The following is a 19,255-nucleotide window of genomic DNA, read 5'->3' on the forward strand; positions in this document are numbered from 1 at the left end:
TCTCCAGATTCAAAGGAGGTCTCGAAACTTTACATCAGGCTCAATCTGACGCTGTTGACTGGCTACGGAAGAAGGGCAAATGCTAGAAGAAGAAGTGCACAAGGTCCTGAGTTCCAAGTTCCAAGTTCCCTCCTGCAGATGTAAAGCTTCACAAAGAGTGAACCAGTGCTGTGGGTGTTATTGTCTTCCCCCTTCCCTGTCAATTTCTCTTGTCTGTATTCAAAACAAATAGATAATTTTTTAAAGTTATTCTTCATATCAAAAGAACATGGACTGCCTTAGGGTTTAAAAAGAGGATCTTGGGAGTCCGGCGGTAGTGCAGTGGCGTAAGGATCCCAGTTCGAGCCCTGGCTCCCCTCCTGCACAGGGGAGTCACTTCACAGGCAGTGAAGCAGGTCTGCAGGTGCCTATCTTTTTCTCCCCCTCTGTCTTCCCCTCCTCTCTCCATTTCTCTCTGTCCTACCCAACAACGACGACATCAATAACAACAATAAAAAACAAGGGCAACAAAAGGGAAAATAAATTTTTAAAAAAAGAAAAGAAGATCTCACCATCTCTGTGTATTATGTGATGGAGTATTTTTGCCTGGCTCTCCCTTTGATCTGATGGACAAGTCAAACTAGGAAAGGAGACTTGGTATCATTCAAAGTGAGCTGTTTGGGGCCAGGTGGTGGCACACCTGGTTAAGTGCACATGTTACAATGTGCAAGGACCCAGGTTCAAGCCCCTGGTACCCACCTGCAGAGAGAAAGCTTCACGAGTGGTAAAGCAGGGCTGCAGGTGTCTCTCTGCCTCTCTGTCTCCCCCTTTCCTCTCAATTTCTCTCTATCTCTATTCAATAATAAATAAAAAAATTTTTTTAAATTACAAAGTGAGCTGTTTGTGAGTAACCCAAGTCTGCCTTCTGGCTCTCCTGTGCTCTTCTTTCAGACTGGAGAGGTGCGACACATCTCCCACCTAAACTTCACTGCCTGGCCAGACCACGACACACCCTCTCAGCCGGATGACCTGCTCACCTTCATCTCCTACCTGCGCCACATCCACAGGTCAGGTCCTGTCATCACGCACTGCAGTGCTGGCATCGGGCGTTCAGGAACCCTGATCTGCATAGATGTGGTCCTGGGCCTCATCAGCCAAGACCTTGAAGTGAGTAGAAAATGCAGATATGGGGGCCAGGCGGGAGCGCAGTGGGTTAAGTGTACATGGTGCAAAGCACAAGGATTGGCTCAAGGATCCTGGTTCAAGCCCCCAGCTTCCCACCTGCAATGGGGGGGTGGCCGCTTCAAAAGCGGTGAAGCAGGCCTGCAGGTGTCTATCTTTCTCTCCCCCTCTCTGTCTTCCCCTCTCTCCATTTCTCTCTGTCTTATCCAACAACAACAAGGGCAACAAAATGGGAAAAAATGGCCTCCAAGAGCAGTGGGTTTGTAGTGCAGGCACCAAGCCCTAGTGATAACCCTGGAGGCAAAATAAATAAATACATAAATGCATAAAATGCATACAGAACAAGATTAAGCCAGGGATAGCAGGGCATCTAATCTTTAATCATGCCTTGCCATGCGGAAATCTATCTGTAGGAATGCCTTCATCTTCTTACCACATAGACTCCTATGATAGCAAACACTGAAAGCTGCATAGATCCTAGTCAATAATAAGGCAAAATTCTTCCTGTTTGTTTCACTGACCTTTATCTTGGCCATTTACTCAAAGGCTCTTGTGCAGTGTTGCAGTGTACCTTTTCCTGTCCTGAGGCTTATAGAGGAGGAAAGCATGATTGGGATCATACTGACGAAAAGCACTCAAGCACAAAAGAAAGTATGGCTTTGAAAAGAAAGAACCCATTCTTCTTCTTCTAGCGTTTGCCCTTCTTCCGTAGCCAGTCAACAGCGTCAGGTTGAGCCTGATGTAAAGTTTCGAGACCTCCTTTGAATCTGGAGAGGTGGCAGTCGTTGACTATGTGGGTCATAGTCTGTCCGGAGCCGCATATTTTTGTTTTACAACCTATGGGTGGGGAGCATGTACATTGTGTTGTTTAATGCATTGCATGCTAAATAGTCTAAATTGAGTCTGCTTGGACACAGACAGCAAGTGAATCAAAGCAAGACCTCCTGTACAGTGACAAAGATCTAGTGAGGCAGGTTATAAATGCAGTAAGTGTGAACATTACATTGGGTCTTTGAAAGTATTAAGTGCTGCAGAGCAGTTGTTGTGAAGTAAGAGTGAGTCCTGGCTGGTGGGAACACTGGTGTAAATAGGGTGACACCACTGAGAAAATCTTGCTAATTTAAAAGGAAGGAAGGGAAAAAGAAAGAAAGAAAATGTACCAGCAAGGCTGGAAAGGATAACCTTACTTATAAAGCTTATTCTCATTGCTGAATTCTTTTTTTTCTTTTTTCCTTTTTTTTTTTTTTTCTTTTTTTTCTTATTGCTGGGACTTAGTGCCTGCACCACAGATCCACTGCTCCTGGAGGCTATTTTTTCTCCTGGAGGCTATTTTTTCCCTTTTGTTGTCCTTGTTGTTTTATCATTGTTGTGGTTATTATTATTGTTGTTGTTATTGATGTCATTGTTGTTGGATAGGACAGAGAGAGATGGAGAGAGGAGGGGAAGACAGGTGGAGAGAAAGATAGACACCTGCTTCACCGCTCATGAAGCGACCCCCCTGCAGGTGGGGAGCCAAGGGCTCAAACCGGGATCCTTGCATTGATCCTAGTGCTTCACACCATTGTGCTTAACCCGCTATGCTACCACCCGACCCCCCCCCCACACTAGAATTCTTCATACATAATTGAAATCATTGTCTCCTTGAAGAGTTCTGTCTTGCTCCTTATACTTTATAATACCTACCATAATAATTTAAGGGCAAAACAAAATAATTTGCTTCTCCCTTGTCCAAATTGTGAGATAATAGTAAAAATTAAACATCATAAAAGGGTACCATGAACAAGAACCCAGGTTCAAGCCCCCAGTCCCCACCGTGCTTCACAAGTGGTGAAGCAATGCCACAGGTGTCTCTCCTTCTCCTTGTCTCTCTCCTCTCTCTTCCCTTTTTATCTGTTTCTCACCCCCTATCAAAAACATACCGTTTTTTAAAGAATTTATCTATTTATTCATGAGAAAGACAGGAGGAGAGAAAGAACCAGACATCACTCCTGGTACATGTGCTGCCAGGGATCGAACTGAGGACCTCATGGTTAAGAATCCAATACTTTAGGGAGTCAGGTGATAGCGCAGCGTGTTAAGCGAACGTGGAGCAAAGCATGAGGGCCAGCTTAATGATCCCGGTTCGAGCCCCCGGCTCCCCACATGCAGGGGAGTCGCTTCACAGGCAATAATTTTTAAGGGAAAAACATTAGGGAAAAAAATAATTTATCTTTTTTTTTGTTTTTTCCCAATTTTTGGAAAATGTAATTTGTGGTCCAGGAGATGGCACAGTTGATAAAGCATTGGATTCTCAACCATGAGGTCCCATGCAGCAAATGTACTAGAGTGATGTCTGGTTCTTTCTTCCTATCTCTCTTATGAATAAATAAATTCTTAAAAAAAAAAAAAAAAAAAAGGAAAATGTAATTTTAGTTAAATTTCCAAGAGAATTTTTGTCAAGGGTTTTTGAAGAGATAACCTTTGCTGACTTTGAGAAAAAAATAAATCAAAATAGGAAATGGCGGCCCAGGACACAACTAGGTTTCCAAGGCTGCTGATGGGAGAGGAGGCTGGCCACCTATCAGCTGCTCTGTGGCCCTGTGAAGCTCAGGTATACTCACACCTCTTACCTCACAGACTCTCTTTCCTTTGGCAGTTTGACATCTTCGATGTAGTCCGCTGTATGAGACTACAAAGACATGGAATGGTTCAGACAGAGGTGAGTCTTGGTGTCTTCTGGCATTTTAAATTTCCCGTTAATTATTTCTCTATAGGGGATTCCCACATTATTACATAAAACCAAAAGTTTATTTACAGTCATGAGGGAATTTTATTTTTTATGTACAAGGACTAAATTTAAGACACATATATTAAAGGTGTTCTAAATGCTATGTTTTATTTACTTTTTTATTTTTTTTTATTTATTTAAAAAAGGAGACATTAACAAAACCATAGGATAAGAGGGGTACAACTCCACACAATTCCCACCTCCAGATCTCCGTATCCCATCCCCTCCCCTGATAGCTTTCCTATTCTTTTTTTTTTTTTTTTAATTTTTAAATTTTTTATTTAAGAAAGGATTAGTGAACAAAAGCATAAGGTAGGAGGGGTACAACTCCACACAATTCCCACCACCCAATCCCCATAACCCACCCCCTCCCATGGTAGCTTTCCCATTCTCTATCCCTCTGGGAGCATGGACCCAGGGTCGTTGTGGGTTGCAGAAGGTAGACGGTCTGGCTTCTGTAATTGCTTCCCCGCTGAACATGGGCGTTGACTGGTCGGTCCATACCCCCAGTCTGCCTCTCTCTTTCCCTAGTAGGGTGTGTCTCTGGGGAAGCTGAGCTCCAGGACACATTGGTGGGGTCTTCAATCCAGGGAAGCCTAGCCAGCATCCTGGTGGCATCTGGAACCTGGTGATTGAAAAGAGAGTTAACATATGAAGCCAAACAATTTGTTGAGCAGTCATGGATCCCAAGCTTGGAATAGTGGAGAGGAAGTGTTAGGGAGGTACTCACTGCAAACTCTAGTGTAATCCTGCTTTCAAGTATATATTTTGCAGTAGTTTATGGATACGTGTGCACATAAGCTCTCTCTCACAGAAACTGGTGTATATCTAGGTTATGGGACTTTGTTAGAAAGTGAACTACCTGAGATGAAATTAGAGTGTACTATTAAAGGAAAGGTCTCACCCGAGTAATGAAGCTGAAGGGTTGTCATTCCACACGTGAAGTCTCTGGATACAGTCTGAGGTGAAGCATGTTGAGATGGCAATCGTTGCTTTGGTTAGGTTGTGATCGGCGGATGCAATATTATTTGGTTTGGATTGGGAGATGCATACAGGAAAGTGGGCCCTATCCAAGGGTGCCAGGACTGGGGGAAGTAGGGGCTCTATAGTGAAGATGTGAGGTTCCTGCTGTCTTAGGGTTCAAAAAGACAATCAATGGTTGATATTATTATCACATTATTTGTTAATTGGGTTAACTTTGAAAAGTCCCTTTGTTATGGTTTGCTGTACAGTACCCAGTATCTTGTATATAGCTGTGCTATTGGAAGCTTCTAATCTACTTGGTCTAGGCTTTTGAGAGAGTCCGCATATCAAATACGTAGCCTATATATTAAAAAGATTCAGTTTGTCTTTTGAGAAACTTTGAGACATACAATTGATTTCCCCCTCTCATATTAATTAACTACTGATTTATATGTCTACATTTTGCTAGAAGTGTACATAAACACCATTCCCACCACCAAAGGACTGTGACCCATCCCTCCCGCCCACTCCCACCCCCGACTGGCCCAGGAAGCTACATGTCTACCCCTCACCACTGGGTTTTTACTTTGGTGCCCTACTTACAATTTGATCAGGTCCTGCTTTTAGTTTCCCTTTCAGATCTTCTAAGTCAGCTTCTGTTGATGAGTGGGATCATCCCATACTCATCTTTATCTTTCTGACTTAGTTCACTTAACATAATTCCTTCTAGCTCTGTCCAGGATGGGTCAGAGAAGGTGGGTTCATTGTTCTTGATAGCTGCATAAGCTTTCCTATTCTTTATCCCTCTGGGAGTATGGACCCAAGGTCATTGTGGGTTGCAGAAGGTCTGGCTTCTATAATTGCTTCCCCGCTAAACATGGGTGTTGAGTGGTCGATCCATACTCCCAGCCTGCCTCTCTCTTTCCCTAGTGGGGAAGGGCTCTGAGGAAGCGGAGCTCCAGGACACATTGGTGGGGTCGACCCATCTGTCCAGGGAAGTCTGGTCGGCATCATGCTAGCATCTGGAACCTTAATGAGATGAACTGACTTGATTACATAGGATATGGCAGCATGGCAGGGGCAAAAACTGAGGTGGGACAGATACTATTTAATTGGTGGCCTTCCATCCCCATTTCCTACCCAGACAAGAGCTAGATTGTTACCCACTTGCTATTGAAGGAGGATCTTGCTATAGAGGGATGCAGAGGCATCAGTAGCCGGGAGGCTGGCCAGGGTTGTTTAGCTCAAGGAAGTTGCTCTTGGAAGTGATGAGTGTTTGGTTCTAGTCTCTGTTTAAGTCATTTTCATTTCTCTGACCTGCAGTTAAACCTTGGGTTCTACCACCCACTAACCTGCAGGGTTTTTTTTTTTTCTAATATTTATTTATTCCCTTTTGTTGCTCTTGTTTATTATTGTTGTAATTGCTGTTGTTGTTGGATAGGACAGAGAAAGATGGAGAGGGGAAGGGAAGACAGAGAGGGGGAGAGAAAGATAGACACCTGAAGACCTGCTTCAACGCCTGTGAAGCGACTCCCCTGCGGGTGGGGAGTCGAACTGGAATCCTGACGCTGGTCCTTGCACTTGTGCCACCTGCGCTTAACTCGCCGCACTACCGCCCGACTCCACTGCAGGTGTTATTTACTTGTCTTCTGAAAAGACATAGAAGTTGGGGGGTGGGCAGTAGCATACCGAGTTGAGCATACACGTTACCATACACGAGGACCTGGGTTCAAGCCCGCGCTACCCACCTGCAGGGGAGGTACTTCACAAGCAGTGAAGTAGGCTCTCTTTGATTCTCCCTACCTTCCTCTCCTTTCTCAATTTCTCTGTCCTACCCAATAAAACAGGAAGAGGGGGAAATGCCCTCCAGTAGTGGGTTCATAGTGCCAGCCAGCACCGAGAACAGTATCTTTCAAGGTAGTTTGACTACTTTCTCTTTTCAGATCTACTGTATTCATTTCATGAGTCCTGTGTGAACTGAGGGAGGGGCAGAACAGCTCTCTGGCTCATGTAGTCCTAGGAATCAAAGTCACAGCCTCAACACCATCTCCCAGGGCCACTCCTCCACCTTTTTTTAAATCTGCTATTAAGCCAATTTATACTCTTTTTTTTTTTTTTTTGAGGAGCTATGGTCCTATTGCATGAGAAAATTACTTTGTATAGCTTCTTAGGCATTAATTTCTTGGTATTTCAAAACACCAAGATGAAATAAACATGTCTAGAAGAAAATTTTATGCGAAGTTTATTTTTCTGTTAGAAAAACAAGTCATAAATATCATCGAAGCACGGAAACCAGAAATGGCCCACCATGTGGGAACACCTTCCATTGTCTCTTTGGGTACCTCCCCTCCCCACTCCAGACTGCTCCCCTCCTTTTCCTCTCAACCTGGTTTCTGTTTCTTAAGGGTTTTTGTTTGTTTGTTTGTTCTTATCTTTATTTATTTACTGGATAGAGACAGCCAGTCGAAATCGAAAAAGGAGAGGGAAAGAGATGGAGAGACACCTGCAGCATTGTTGCTTCACCACTCATGAAGCTTTCCCGCTGCAGATAGGGACCGGGGGCTTGCACCTGAGTCTTTGCACACTGTAAGTTGTGCGCTCAACCAGATGCATCACCACCCAGCCCCCACTTTTCCTTAAGTTTGGATGACTGTGCAATTCAAAGAATATAAGAGACAAACATTTCTGTTTAAAAACAAACCAGAAGCCACTTCTAGTACTTGTAAAGCCATAATTACATGTGTGTCTGTGTGTACACGTCTGTGTGTGCATATCTGTACATATCTAATGTCTTCTATTCTACTTTTTTTTTTTTTGCAATAGGATCAATATATTTTCTGCTATCAAGTCATCCTTTATGTCCTAACACGTCTTCAAGCTGAAGAAGAGCAAAAAGAGCAACCCCTGCTGCTGAAGTGACTTGAACAGCCTCCTGGGAACCATTCGTTTCTCTGCTTAGCCTCCTATTGACGCCCCTGCCCTTTTTGGGAAAGGTCCCAGGGTAGAAAGTGCATGTAACAAGAATGCTGTTATTCTCCTCCTCTACTTCAGAGGGGCATTCTTCTTAATAATACAGAATGTTACAATGCTGTAATTTCTTTTTTACAGCTACCTAACTTGTGATAATTATTATGAAAAGATTTTTTTAACACTAACCGAACAATGCAGATATTAGGGATGGATTAAGGCAGCATTTGATTATAGTGGACATTGTTACAAGAAAGTCTTATTTTTAACGCACCAATCTTGTTCATAGCAAAATTATTTTCCAGTATTTTCATAAAGGAGAGTTCTTTTATAGGGGATACTTGAAGAACCAGTATTTAAGCTTTAAATGACAATAATATTGGCATAGAAGAAAAGTAGCAAGTGTTTACTGTATCCATTTTTACTGTTTACTATATAGAATTTCCTGTAATATATTTATATACTTTTTCATGAAAATGGAGTTATCAGATATGTTTGTAATTGCATCATCTCACTTTGTAAATAAAAATACACCTTAAAACGTGAGCCCACCAGAGTGCATACGGACACATTAAATGTTAGCAATGTGTCATTCTCAACGGCATGTGGGCCCTGGGAAAGCAGGAACTTGGGGACCCCAACTCCCTACTCGATCCCCAAGAGGCCCACTACAGAGATTGATGGACACATTATCAGAAAGCCTGATCGATTGGGTGAGGTATCGCTAGTTACTAATTGTCCCTCTGAGCAGCACCAGCTGACTGTGTCTGACTGACCCCTCAGTGCATTCTCTTCAGCTGGGGAGACAGCACAGCAGCAAGTCACAAGACTTGTCTGTGGGAGGTGCCAGGTTCAACTCCCAACATCACTCCATTAAACTTAGTGGTGCTGTTCCAAAAAAAAAATTATATATATAGAACTAATATAAAAATAATATGTGTAAGGGGGGGTGGGAGCAGCAAAACAGCTTACCTTGGATAGCACACGTTTTACCACACTTGTGAACTAAGTCTGAGCCCAGCCTCCACCACCCTGGGGGAAGACTCAGTGCTGCAGTGTCTCCCCATCTCTGTCTCTATATCAAAAAGTTGATGTGGAGAAGTGAAGCAAGCCCTGGTGACCGACCATAACAAGAAGATTTTCAAACCATAGTGGTGGTAAGACTCAGAGGCTCACAGACCAGGCAGGGGCACACACAGTTGAGTGCACATGTTAGCACTCATATGCAAGGACCTGGGTTCAAGACCCTAGTTCCCACCCATAGGGAGGAAGCTTCACAGGTGGTGAAGCAGGTCTGCAGTGTGTGTGTCTCTTGTCTTTGTTTGTTTGTTTGTTTGTTTGTTTGTTTGTTTTTCATTTACACCAAGGTTACTGCTGGGGCTTAGTGCCCACACTGTGAACCCTACTGCTAGGGACCAGGCAGTGGTGCATCTGGTTAAGCGCACACATTACAGTGCACAAGGACCCAAGTTCAAGCCCCTGGTCCCCAACCGCAGGGAGAAAGTTTCACAAGTGGTGAAATAGGTCTGTCTATTTCCCTCTCTACTTCCCCCTCCCCTCTCAGTTTCTCTATGTAACCATCCAATAATAAATAAAATAAAAAGAAGATAACTACAAATCCACTGCTCCCAGCGGCAACTTTTTCCTTTTTTTTTTTTTCTATTTTTATTCGATAGGACAGAGAAATTGAGAGAGTTGGGAGAGATAGAGAGGGAGAGAAAAAGACATCTGCACACCTGCTTCCCAAACAGCACACCCCCCACACACACTCAGGTCTTTGCACATGGTAATACGTGCACTCAACCAGTGTGCCACCACCTGGCTCCCAGGTGTCTCTCTCCTCTTATTTCCTACTCTCCTTTTGATTTCTCTCTGCCCTATTCAACAAATAACTTTTTTTCTCCAAAAAAAGTCTGGGGGGGGGGGGGCAGGTGGTGGCGCACCTGGTTGAGTGCACGTGTTACAATGCCCAAGGACCCAAGTTCAAGCCCCTGATCCTCACCTGCGGGGGGGGGAAAGCTTTGCAAGTGGTGAAGCAGGGCTGCAGGTGTCTCTCTTTCTCTCTCCATCTCCCTCTACCCTCTCAATTTCTGATTGTCTCTATCCAATAAATAAAGATAATTTTTTTTTAATTTTTTAAAAAGAAGAAAGTCTTAAGGGCAGCATACATGGTGCAGAGCACAAGGACTGGCTCAAGGATCCCAGTCCGAGCCCCTGGCTCCCCACCTGCAGAGGGGTCACCTCACAAGTGGTGAAGCAGGTCTGCAGGTGTCTATCTTTCTCTCCCCCTCTCTGTCTTCCCCTTCTTTCTCCATTTCTCTCTGTCCTATCCAACAACAATAATAAAAACAAGGGCAACAAAGCGGGGGGGGGGGGGGGAATTAAAGAAAAAGAAGAAAGTTTTAAGGGTAGGTATAGATAGCATAATGGTTATGCAAAGAGATTCTCATGCCTGATGCTCCAAAGCCCCAGATTCTATCACACGCACCATCATAAGCCACAACTGAGCAGTGCTCTGGTTTAAAAAAAGAAAGTCTTTAAAAAAGACTCAGGTTCTCAGCTGACAAGGGGCAGTGAGAGAAAACAGTATCACACTTCCTGGAAGGGTGCTATTCGGTTCTCCTTGGAGGAAAGCCGTCAGTGTCTGAGAGCTGCTTCCAGTACTTAGTACCAAACATCAGTCTCCAGTCCTGATTCTCTCTGCATCTTCCCTCTCAGCATGGCTCAGCCCCTCCAGATGGTTGTCCAAGCCTGGGCATCCATTTGATACCCAGAAGGATGTGGTGATCCACCCTAGCCATTTCTGGGGCTGAAAAATAGAGGACATAGCAGCAAATGTTCAAGAGCCCCAGAGTGATGTGCTGGGAGCAATTCTGAGCCCTCCCTCAGGAGAGAAAGAAACAGGGCTGGAGAAATAGCTCACTTAGAAGTGCACTGCTTTGCCATGTGTGTGACCCGGGTTTGAGCCCAGCCCCACACTGCACTGAAGGAAGGTTAGGTGGTGGAGTCTCTTTCACTCTGTCTCCATTGAAAGAACAGAAGAGAGTCAAAAGGGGCTGGCTAGTGGTGCACCTATTTGAGCACACATTACAATACACAAGGACCTGGGTTCAAGCCCCCAACCCCCCCCCAGGGAAAAGCTTTGCAAGTGGTAAAGCAGTGTTGCGGTTATCCCCCACCCCCCGGCTCTCTCCCTCTGTCTCTCTCTCCCTATCCCCTATGCCTTCCCATTTGATTTCTGGCTGTCTCTATTCAATAAATAAAGATTTTTTTTAAAAAGAGGGCTAGTTGAGGCACACCTGGGAAAGTACTCATTACCATGCGCAAGAACCCAGCCCTGCGGGGGGAGGGGCTTCACAAGTCGTGAAGAAGTTCTGCAGGTGTCTCAGTCTTATCTCTTTCCTCCTCCTTACCTCTCCATTTCTTTGTCTCTATTAATAAAAAAAAAAGGGGGGGAGTTGGGCGGTAGCTCAGCGGGTTAAGTGCACATGGCGCAAAGCACAAGGACCGGCATAAGGATCCCGGTTTGAGCCCCGGCTCCCCACCTGCAGGGGAGTCGCTTCACAAGCGATGAAGCAGGTCTGCAGGTGTCTTTCTCTCCCCCCTCTGTCTTCCCCTCCTCTCTCCATTTCTCTCTGTCCTATCCAACAATGACGACAACAATAATAACTGCAACAATAATAAAAACAACAAGGGCAACAAAAAGGAAATAAATATTTAGAAAAAAACTGGAAACACCATAATTACCAGTCCCTCTTCAATCAGAAAGGCTTTTCTAGATTTAATCATAGCTGAGGGCCTCATCTGGATAAATTAAAGGACTCTCATTGCTGTAAAGATTAGGTAAGCCCCTTTCTGAATTGGAGTCGGAGGTCTTGTTTTCCTGCCATGAGCACGAGAAAGGGAGCCAGCACAGCTGGAGGTGATTAGTCGCCATCTTGGTTAACAAGATTGTAAGAGAAACGAGGGTACAATTCCACACAGTTCCCACCACTAGAGTTCCGTGTCACATCCCCTCCATTGAAAACTTCCCTATTCTTTTTCCCTCTTCCAGTATGGACCTGGGATCTTTATGGCCTGCAGAAGGTTGGGAGGTCTGGCTTCTGTAATTGCTTCTCTGCTGGACATGGACATTAGCAGGTCAGTCCATAACCCAGCCTGTTTCTACCTCTCCCTGGTGGGGTAGGGTTCTGGAGAGATGAGGTTCTGGAACACACTATTGAGGTTGACTGTCTGGGGATTGGCATTCCCCCCCCCCCCCCCCGCTGCCCATGGTCCTGCCTTCTCTTTCTTTTTTCTTTTCTTTTTTTTTGTCTACAGTGTTATTACTGGGGCTCGGTGTCTGCACCACAAATCCACTGCTTCTGGAGGCCATTTTTTCCCCTTTATTGCCCTTGTTTTATTGTTGTGGTTATTATTATTATTGATGTCGTTGTTGTTGGATAGGACAGAGAGAAATGGAGAGGAGAGGAAGACAGAGGAGGAGAGAAAGATAGACACCTGCAGACCTGCTTCACCACTTGTGAAGCGACTCTCCAGCAGGTGGGGAGCCGGAGCCTTCCCCCATGCCGGTCCTTGTGCTTGGCGCCATGTGTGCTTAACCCATAGCACTACCGCCCAACTCCCCCCCCTTTTTTTAATTTTATTTATTGGATAGAAACAACCAGAAATCAAGAGGGAAGGGGTGATAGAGAGGGAAAGAGACCGATACCTGCAACACTGCTTCACTACTAGCAAAGCTTTCCCCCTGCAGTTGGGGACCAGGGGCTCAAACCCAGGTCCTTTGTACACTCAACCAAGTACACCACCACCCAACCCCCCCTTCTCTTCTTTTCTAAACCACATCAACCACATTCTGAGTGTCCTTCCCTTTTCTTTCCCCTCCTCTCTGGCTCCTGATGGAATTGAGGTTCAAAGCCTTCTAATCATCTTCCCCTAACATTTGGACCCAGGATCATTACGGGATGCAGAAGGTGAAAGTATGACTTCTGTAATCGCTTCTCCACTGGCCATGGGTGTTGGTAAGTCAGTCCATACCCTTAGCCTGTTTATTTCTTCCCCTAGTGGGCCAAGGCCTTTTTAACTGCTAAGTGAAAAATAATAATAATCATAACAGAACCTCTCATACTTAGTTCCAGTGCTTCCAAATACAATAGAAACTGATTTCTGGTTTGGCTAAGAGTTCTGGGCAGCTGACAACTCAAAAGAGCAGCCCCCTCCCTCCAAGGCTTGAGACCTGGGGCTGTGGAGGTCTCTGTAACCGACATGTAACTTCCAACTTACATGGCCATCCTAGGAGTCATCTGCCTGCCCCCAGGTAATAGGAAGAGAACAAAGACCAGGCTGTGTGTGGGGGTGGTGGGGGGTTTGTGGGGGGCAGAGGCTGGAGGGGGTGCTGGGGGCTGGAAGCAAATCACATCACTGCCGCCATCCCCATCAGCAGGGCCTAGCCAGATGGTGCCCTGAGTGCAGGAGCTGGAAAGCAAGTGAGCTGAGCAATTTCCTAGAGATAAGAAAGCACAAATGATGCTAGATCCCATTTTATTTTTTTAACTTTTTTTAAAATTTTTATTTAATAGAACAGAGAGGAATTGAGAGTGAAGGGTGGGACAGAGGGGAAGAGAGAGAAACCTGCAGACCTGCTTCACAGTTCATGAAGCTTCCCCTTGCAGGTGGGGACCAGGGATTTGAACCCAGGTCCTTGTGCACTGTAATGTATACTCAAGCAGATGCACCACCACCCAGCCCCTAGATCCCATTTTAAATGGAGCTAAATCTGTATGTTCTAAAATAAAACCTTAGGGTGGTCCTGCACTGCACACTGTGACAGATATAAGAAATGAAGCTGTTTGTGGGCCTGGATCATTGGACTGTCAGAGAATACATTCCCAGAGTGCCAGTGGTGACGTACCCAGGTTAAATGCACATAGTACGAAGTGCAGCAGACCCACACAAGGATCCTAGTTCGAGCCCCCAGCTCCCCACCTGCAAGGGGGGTTGCTTCACAAGCAGTGAAGTAGGTCTGCAAGTGTTTTTCTCTCCCCCTCTCAATTTCTCTCTGTCCTAGTCTATTAAAAAAAAAAAAAAAAAAAGGTCTCTAGGAGCAGTGGATTCATAGTGCAGGCACTGAGCCCCACTGCTAACCCTGGAAGCAAGAAAGAGCAAGAGAGGTGAGAGGGAGACTACATTCCTGCTTCACAAGGAATATCCCAGGTACCTTGTTCCAGCACAGACTCAAACTAACAAATTATGAGTCAGCCTGCTACATAGTGTTTGGAAGGCAATTTTAAATTTAGAGGGTGGGGTAGATAGCATGATGGTTATGCAAAGAAACTCTCACACTTGAAGCTCCAAAGTCCCAGGTTCAATTCCCTGTACCACCATAAAAAAAAGGAAAAAAAGGAAAATTTGGGCCAACAAGATAGTTCATCTGGGTGGGTACCTGCTTTGTCACATTTCTGACCCAAGCTTGTGCACGACAGCGCTGGGGGGAGATTTGGTGCTGAGGAGTCTTTCCCTCACTCCCTCTGTCTCTATCTGAAAAAAAAGTCAACCCAGAGCAGTGAAGTGCTATGACAACAAAGACAAATAAATTAAATCTAATGTAATAATGCATGATTGCATATACAAACTACAAATACCAGAAAAACAAAAGCTGCTTACCCAAATTATAGATTTCCTTTTTTTCCCCCTAAAATATGTTTCTTTTTATTTAATGAGAGACCAGAGCATGAACCCGCTGTCTCAAGTTTGCAAAGCATGTGCTCTGCCCACTGAGGGACCTCCCCAGAGGATTTTTTGAAGATTTCATGGTATTTATTTCCCAGCACTACCCCTGCATTTGTGGTTGAAGGGTTGATCCTGGGCTGTCTAGTCATGGTCTCTACCCACTGAGCCACTTCCCTTGCTGCCGTAAATTAAGATATTTCTTCAGAGAAAGAAAGAAGAAAGAAAGGGAAGTAGGTGGTTGATAGAACTGAGTCTACAGGATGTCAACAGATGTATGTATAATTGTTCTGGCCCCTCCTTTATGGACTGGAAATGCCTGCTGTAGCACCAGCCATTATGTCTACATTCCAGAAAGGAAACCAGAGAAACCAGCCAGGAAGAAGAGCCAATCCATGAGAGCCTACAGAAAGCAAGGATTTCCAGAAATCATAAGCAGGCTTCCTCTGCTATGTACCAGAACGGTGTCACATGCATTGTCAGCTTCCAAACAGTTCTTTGTAGTTGGGCATAATATATGCTGTTCTGAACAAAGTCCTGGTTGTTACTGATGATGAAGGAAAGAATGTTTGTTGGGGAGCCGCCAGCACTGTGAGCTTTTCCCGTCAGCCCACAGCTGACATTGCTCCTACGCTTTACCAGCCCTGAGAGAATCTGGGTTTGTACACATCGAGGAGGTGCAGGGATAGAAGTATTTGAAGTGTGTCTTTAGCTTTTTTTTTTTTTTTGGAGGGGGGGGTGCTCAGGGCCTGCACTACGAGTCCACTGCTCCTGGCAACCATCTTTTTCATTTCCCATTGCTGTCATTGTTGCTGCTGCTGTTGTTGGATAGGACAGAGACAAATTGAGACCTCGAAGGGGAAGAGAGGGGGAGAGAAAGAGAGACACCTGCAGACCTACCTGCTCCACCGCTTTTGAAACGACCCACAGGTGGGGAGTCGAAGGCTCCAACTGGGATCCTTGTGTGGGTCTTTGTGTTTCACACTATGTATGCTTAACCCTGTGTGCTACTGGTAGCCGGCCCCTATTTATTATTATTGTTATTTATTTTTCCTACCACCAGAGATAATCACTGGGGCTCAGTGCTGGCACAACAGATCCACCACTAATAGTACCCATTTTTCTTTTTCCCTTATTTTGATAGTATAGAGAAATTGAAAGAGGAGGGGGAGATTGAGAGGGAGGGAGAAAGACATACACCTCTATCATTACTTGTGAAGCTCCCCCCACGCCCTGGGGCAGATAGGGATTAGGGACTTGAACCCAGGTCTTTGTGATGATAACCTATGTGCTTAAAAACTGGGTGTGGAGGGGGGCATAAAGTAGTGCAGCAGGTTAAACACACATGGCGTGGAGCTCAAGGATCCCAGTTCGAGCCCCCGGCTACCCACAGGGAGTGGTAGCTTTGAAACTGGTGAAGCAAGTCTGCAGGTGTCTGTCTTTCTCTCCTCCTCTCTGTCTTCCCCTCCTCTCTCCATTTCTCTCTGTCCTATCCCACAACAATAGCAATAACGGCAACAAGGGCAACAAAAATGGGGGAGGAGGGAATGGCCTTCAGGAGCAGTGGATTCATAGTGCTGGCACCAAGCCCAGCAATAACCTTGGAGGCAAAAGCAAAATAAAAAAACTGGGTGTGCCACTGCTGAGACTCCTTGTTTATTACTTCAGTGGATTAAGAGAAATATTCCAAATGGAGGGCAGATAAAAAGGGAGAGAAATACCTGCAGCACTACTTCACCACTCATGAAGCCTCCCCCCTGTAGGTGGGTAGTGTGGCCTTGAACTCGGGCCCTTATGCATGGTAACGTGTGCTCACCCAGCGGAGACACCACCCAGTGCTTTGTGTCTTTTGCTTTGTAGGTTTAGAAATGCAGCTTCATCCGTCCCCCGACCCCCACACCCCACAACTCGGTCTACTCCAAAGGCCAAGCTCTAGGGCGCTGGCTGGTGAGTGCAGAGACAGCCCCTGAGCCAGGCTCTGCCAGGCAAGAGGACTAAGGCTGCTGTGCAGATGGTCCCCAAGGAGGGCATAGTACTCTCAGGAGGCCCTGGGATTTGGGGTGGGAGTAGATAGCATCATGGTTATGCAAAGAGACTCTCATGCCTGAGGCTTTGAAGTCCCCCACACCACCATTAACCAGAGCTGATCCTAAATCAATCAATCAATCAATAAATCAATAAAACATATATCATGGAGCTAATGCTTTCCACATGGACAGAAAGTTGGATTTTTACCATTTCCTGAATTCTCTGAAACTCATGTTTGGTGTTTACACATACTATGTAGAAAGTTGTATGAAGGAGCCAGTTTAGATCAGTGAAGATGGTGGCACATCTGGTTTGCTCACACTACCGTGAGTTCAAGCCCCTGGTCCTCACATGAAGGAGAACAGCTGCATGAGTGGTGAAGCAGGGCTGCAGGTACCTCTCTCTCTCTCTCTCTCTTTCCCTCGCTACCTCCCCATTTCCTCTCAATTTCTCTGTCTCTATCCAATAATAAAGACAGAAAATAAAAGATCAGTGAAGATGTATGATCAAATATAGGATATTGGTCTGATTCACTAAGAATGGAAATTCATACCTGAGAATCTCTCAGTCTCTCTTGTCTCTCACCTTTCTTTTTCTTTTTTCTTTTTTTTTTCTACTATAGCACTCTTCAACTCTGGTTTATGGTGGCAGGTGGGGGGATTGAGCCTGAGATTTTAGAGCCTCAGACATGAGAGTCTCTTTGCGTAACAATTATCCCATCCTCTCTCACCTTTTTTTTTTTCTTTTCTGATTTTTTTTTATTGGGGAATTAATGTTTTACATTCAACAGTAAGTACAATAGTTTGTACATGCATAACATTCCCCAGTTTCCCATATAACAATACAACCCCCACTAGGTCCTCTGTCATCCTTCATGGACCTGTATTCTCCCCACCCAGCCACCCCAGAGTCTTTTACTTTGGTGTGATACGCCAATTCCATTTCAGGTTCTACTTGTGTTTTCTCTTCTGATCTTGTTTTTCAACTTCGGCCTGAGAGCCTCTCTCACCTTTCTTATAGTGGTACTAGAGATTGAATTTGGGACCTCAGAGCCTCCAGTGTGAAAGTCTGTTGTATAAACCTCTATGATGTTCCCTGTACCCTTGGGAATCTTTCTTAATTCAGTTCTTCCCCAGAGACTGTAAACTGTGAGGGCAGGGTCCCAGGCCTCTGAACACAGGAGCCTTTGTTGGGTAAGTGCATAACAACCACCAAGTCCTAAAGCAACCGGTGACACGAGCCAGTGATATCACATGTCTGCATGGCTTTTTTTCATATTAAAATACTTACGACACCATGACCTAATGCTGCCCTTTCTGTCCTACCACAGAGGTAGTCTTTGTTTTAATGTTTAATGAGAGATACAAAAAGAGAGATGAGAGAAAAAGACCAGAGCACTGCTCAGCTCTGGCTGATGGTGGCTGGTTCAGGGACTTGAACTTGGGACCTCAAAGCCTCAGGAATGAAAGGTTTTTTTCATAATCATTATGCTGTCACCCAGAGGGTTTTGTTTGTTTGTTTTTTACTTGATTTTATTTTCTACCAGAGCACTTATCAGTTCTGGCTTATGGTGGTGTGGAGAAATTGAACCTGGGACTTCAGAGCCTCAGGCATGTGAGTCTCTTTGTATAACCATTATGTTACCTACCTCCATCAAGTATTCTAAAGAATCATTGCCATATGAAAAGAGAGGAAGAAATGGATAGATGCTGTTCAAGCTAAGTATGTGAGGACTGTATGAGTATCACTCACATTCATACAGTCCTCAGTGCCTTTTAAAATGACCACATCTTCTCACGACTGCCTTTTAACCTTTCCTACACCTTTTTTTTTTGTTTTTCTCATCTTTCCTACTGCTTAATAATACCTTGAGTTTCTTTAACTGGGTGTTTATTCCAAAAATTATTTTGTCCTTGTTTTGTATTCCTTTACAAACTTCTACCAGTGCCCGTTCTTATTTACCTCTTCCTTTTGGCCAACAACCACCTCCAGATCACTGTCTAGCTCCCCCGTTAATGTGCATATTTTATTTGCCATGTTTTTTCTCACCGGAATTAAGAATTCATTCTGTGGTAGGAGTATAGCATAATGGTTATGCAAAGAGGCTTTCATGCCTGAGGCTCCCAAGTCCCAGGTTCAATCTCCCACACCACCATAAGCCAGAGCTGAGTAGTGCTCTGGTAAAAAAAAAAAAAAAAAAAAAAAAAATTCATTTTGCAGTAGTGTGCATTATATTTCATCCACTTTGCCAACAACTCTTTGTTTTCTTTTTTTATATATTTATTTTATTTATTTATTCCCTTTTGTTGCCCTTGTTTTTATTGTTGTAGTTATTATTGTTGTTGTTGTTGTTGGATAGGACAGAGAGAAATGGAGAGAAAGATAGACAGACACCTGCAGATCTGCTTCACCGCCTGTGAAGCGACTCCCCTGCAGGTGGGGAGCCGGGGTTTGAACCGGGATCCTTATGCCGGTCCTTGTGCTTTGCGCCACCTGCGCTTAACCTGCTGCGCTACAGCCTGACTCCCCTTTGTTTTCTTTTTATACTGAAGAGTGTTGCTATTTTTCTTTTTTGCCTCCAGAGTTATCACTGGGGCTCAGTGCCTGCACTACCAGTCCACTGCTCCTGGAGGCTATGTTCTT

At 44.8% G+C, this 19,255-nt stretch overlaps 1 protein-coding gene across 12 annotated transcripts in view; it reads left to right on the forward strand.

Moving 5' to 3' along the window:
* Positions 1-8,404, forward strand: part of PTPN13 (protein tyrosine phosphatase non-receptor type 13) — a 220,297-nt gene extending 211,893 nt beyond the window's left edge. For all 12 annotated transcript variants that reach the window (XM_060187764.1, XM_060187766.1, XM_060187767.1 and 9 more), the window contains 3 exons: positions 931-1,146; positions 3,797-3,859; positions 7,715-8,404. In XM_060187764.1, the coding sequence (XP_060043747.1) occupies positions 931-1,146; positions 3,797-3,859; positions 7,715-7,810 (375 nt within the window). In that variant the 3' untranslated portion in view covers positions 7,811-8,404. The remainder of the gene's footprint in view (positions 1-930; positions 1,147-3,796; positions 3,860-7,714) is intronic.
* The last annotated feature ends 10,851 nt before the right edge of the window (positions 8,405-19,255 follow it).

Source organism: Erinaceus europaeus, chromosome 3 (genome assembly GCF_950295315.1).
Source record: "Erinaceus europaeus chromosome 3, mEriEur2.1, whole genome shotgun sequence".
NCBI classification, from domain to species: domain Eukaryota; kingdom Metazoa; phylum Chordata; class Mammalia; order Eulipotyphla; family Erinaceidae; genus Erinaceus; species Erinaceus europaeus.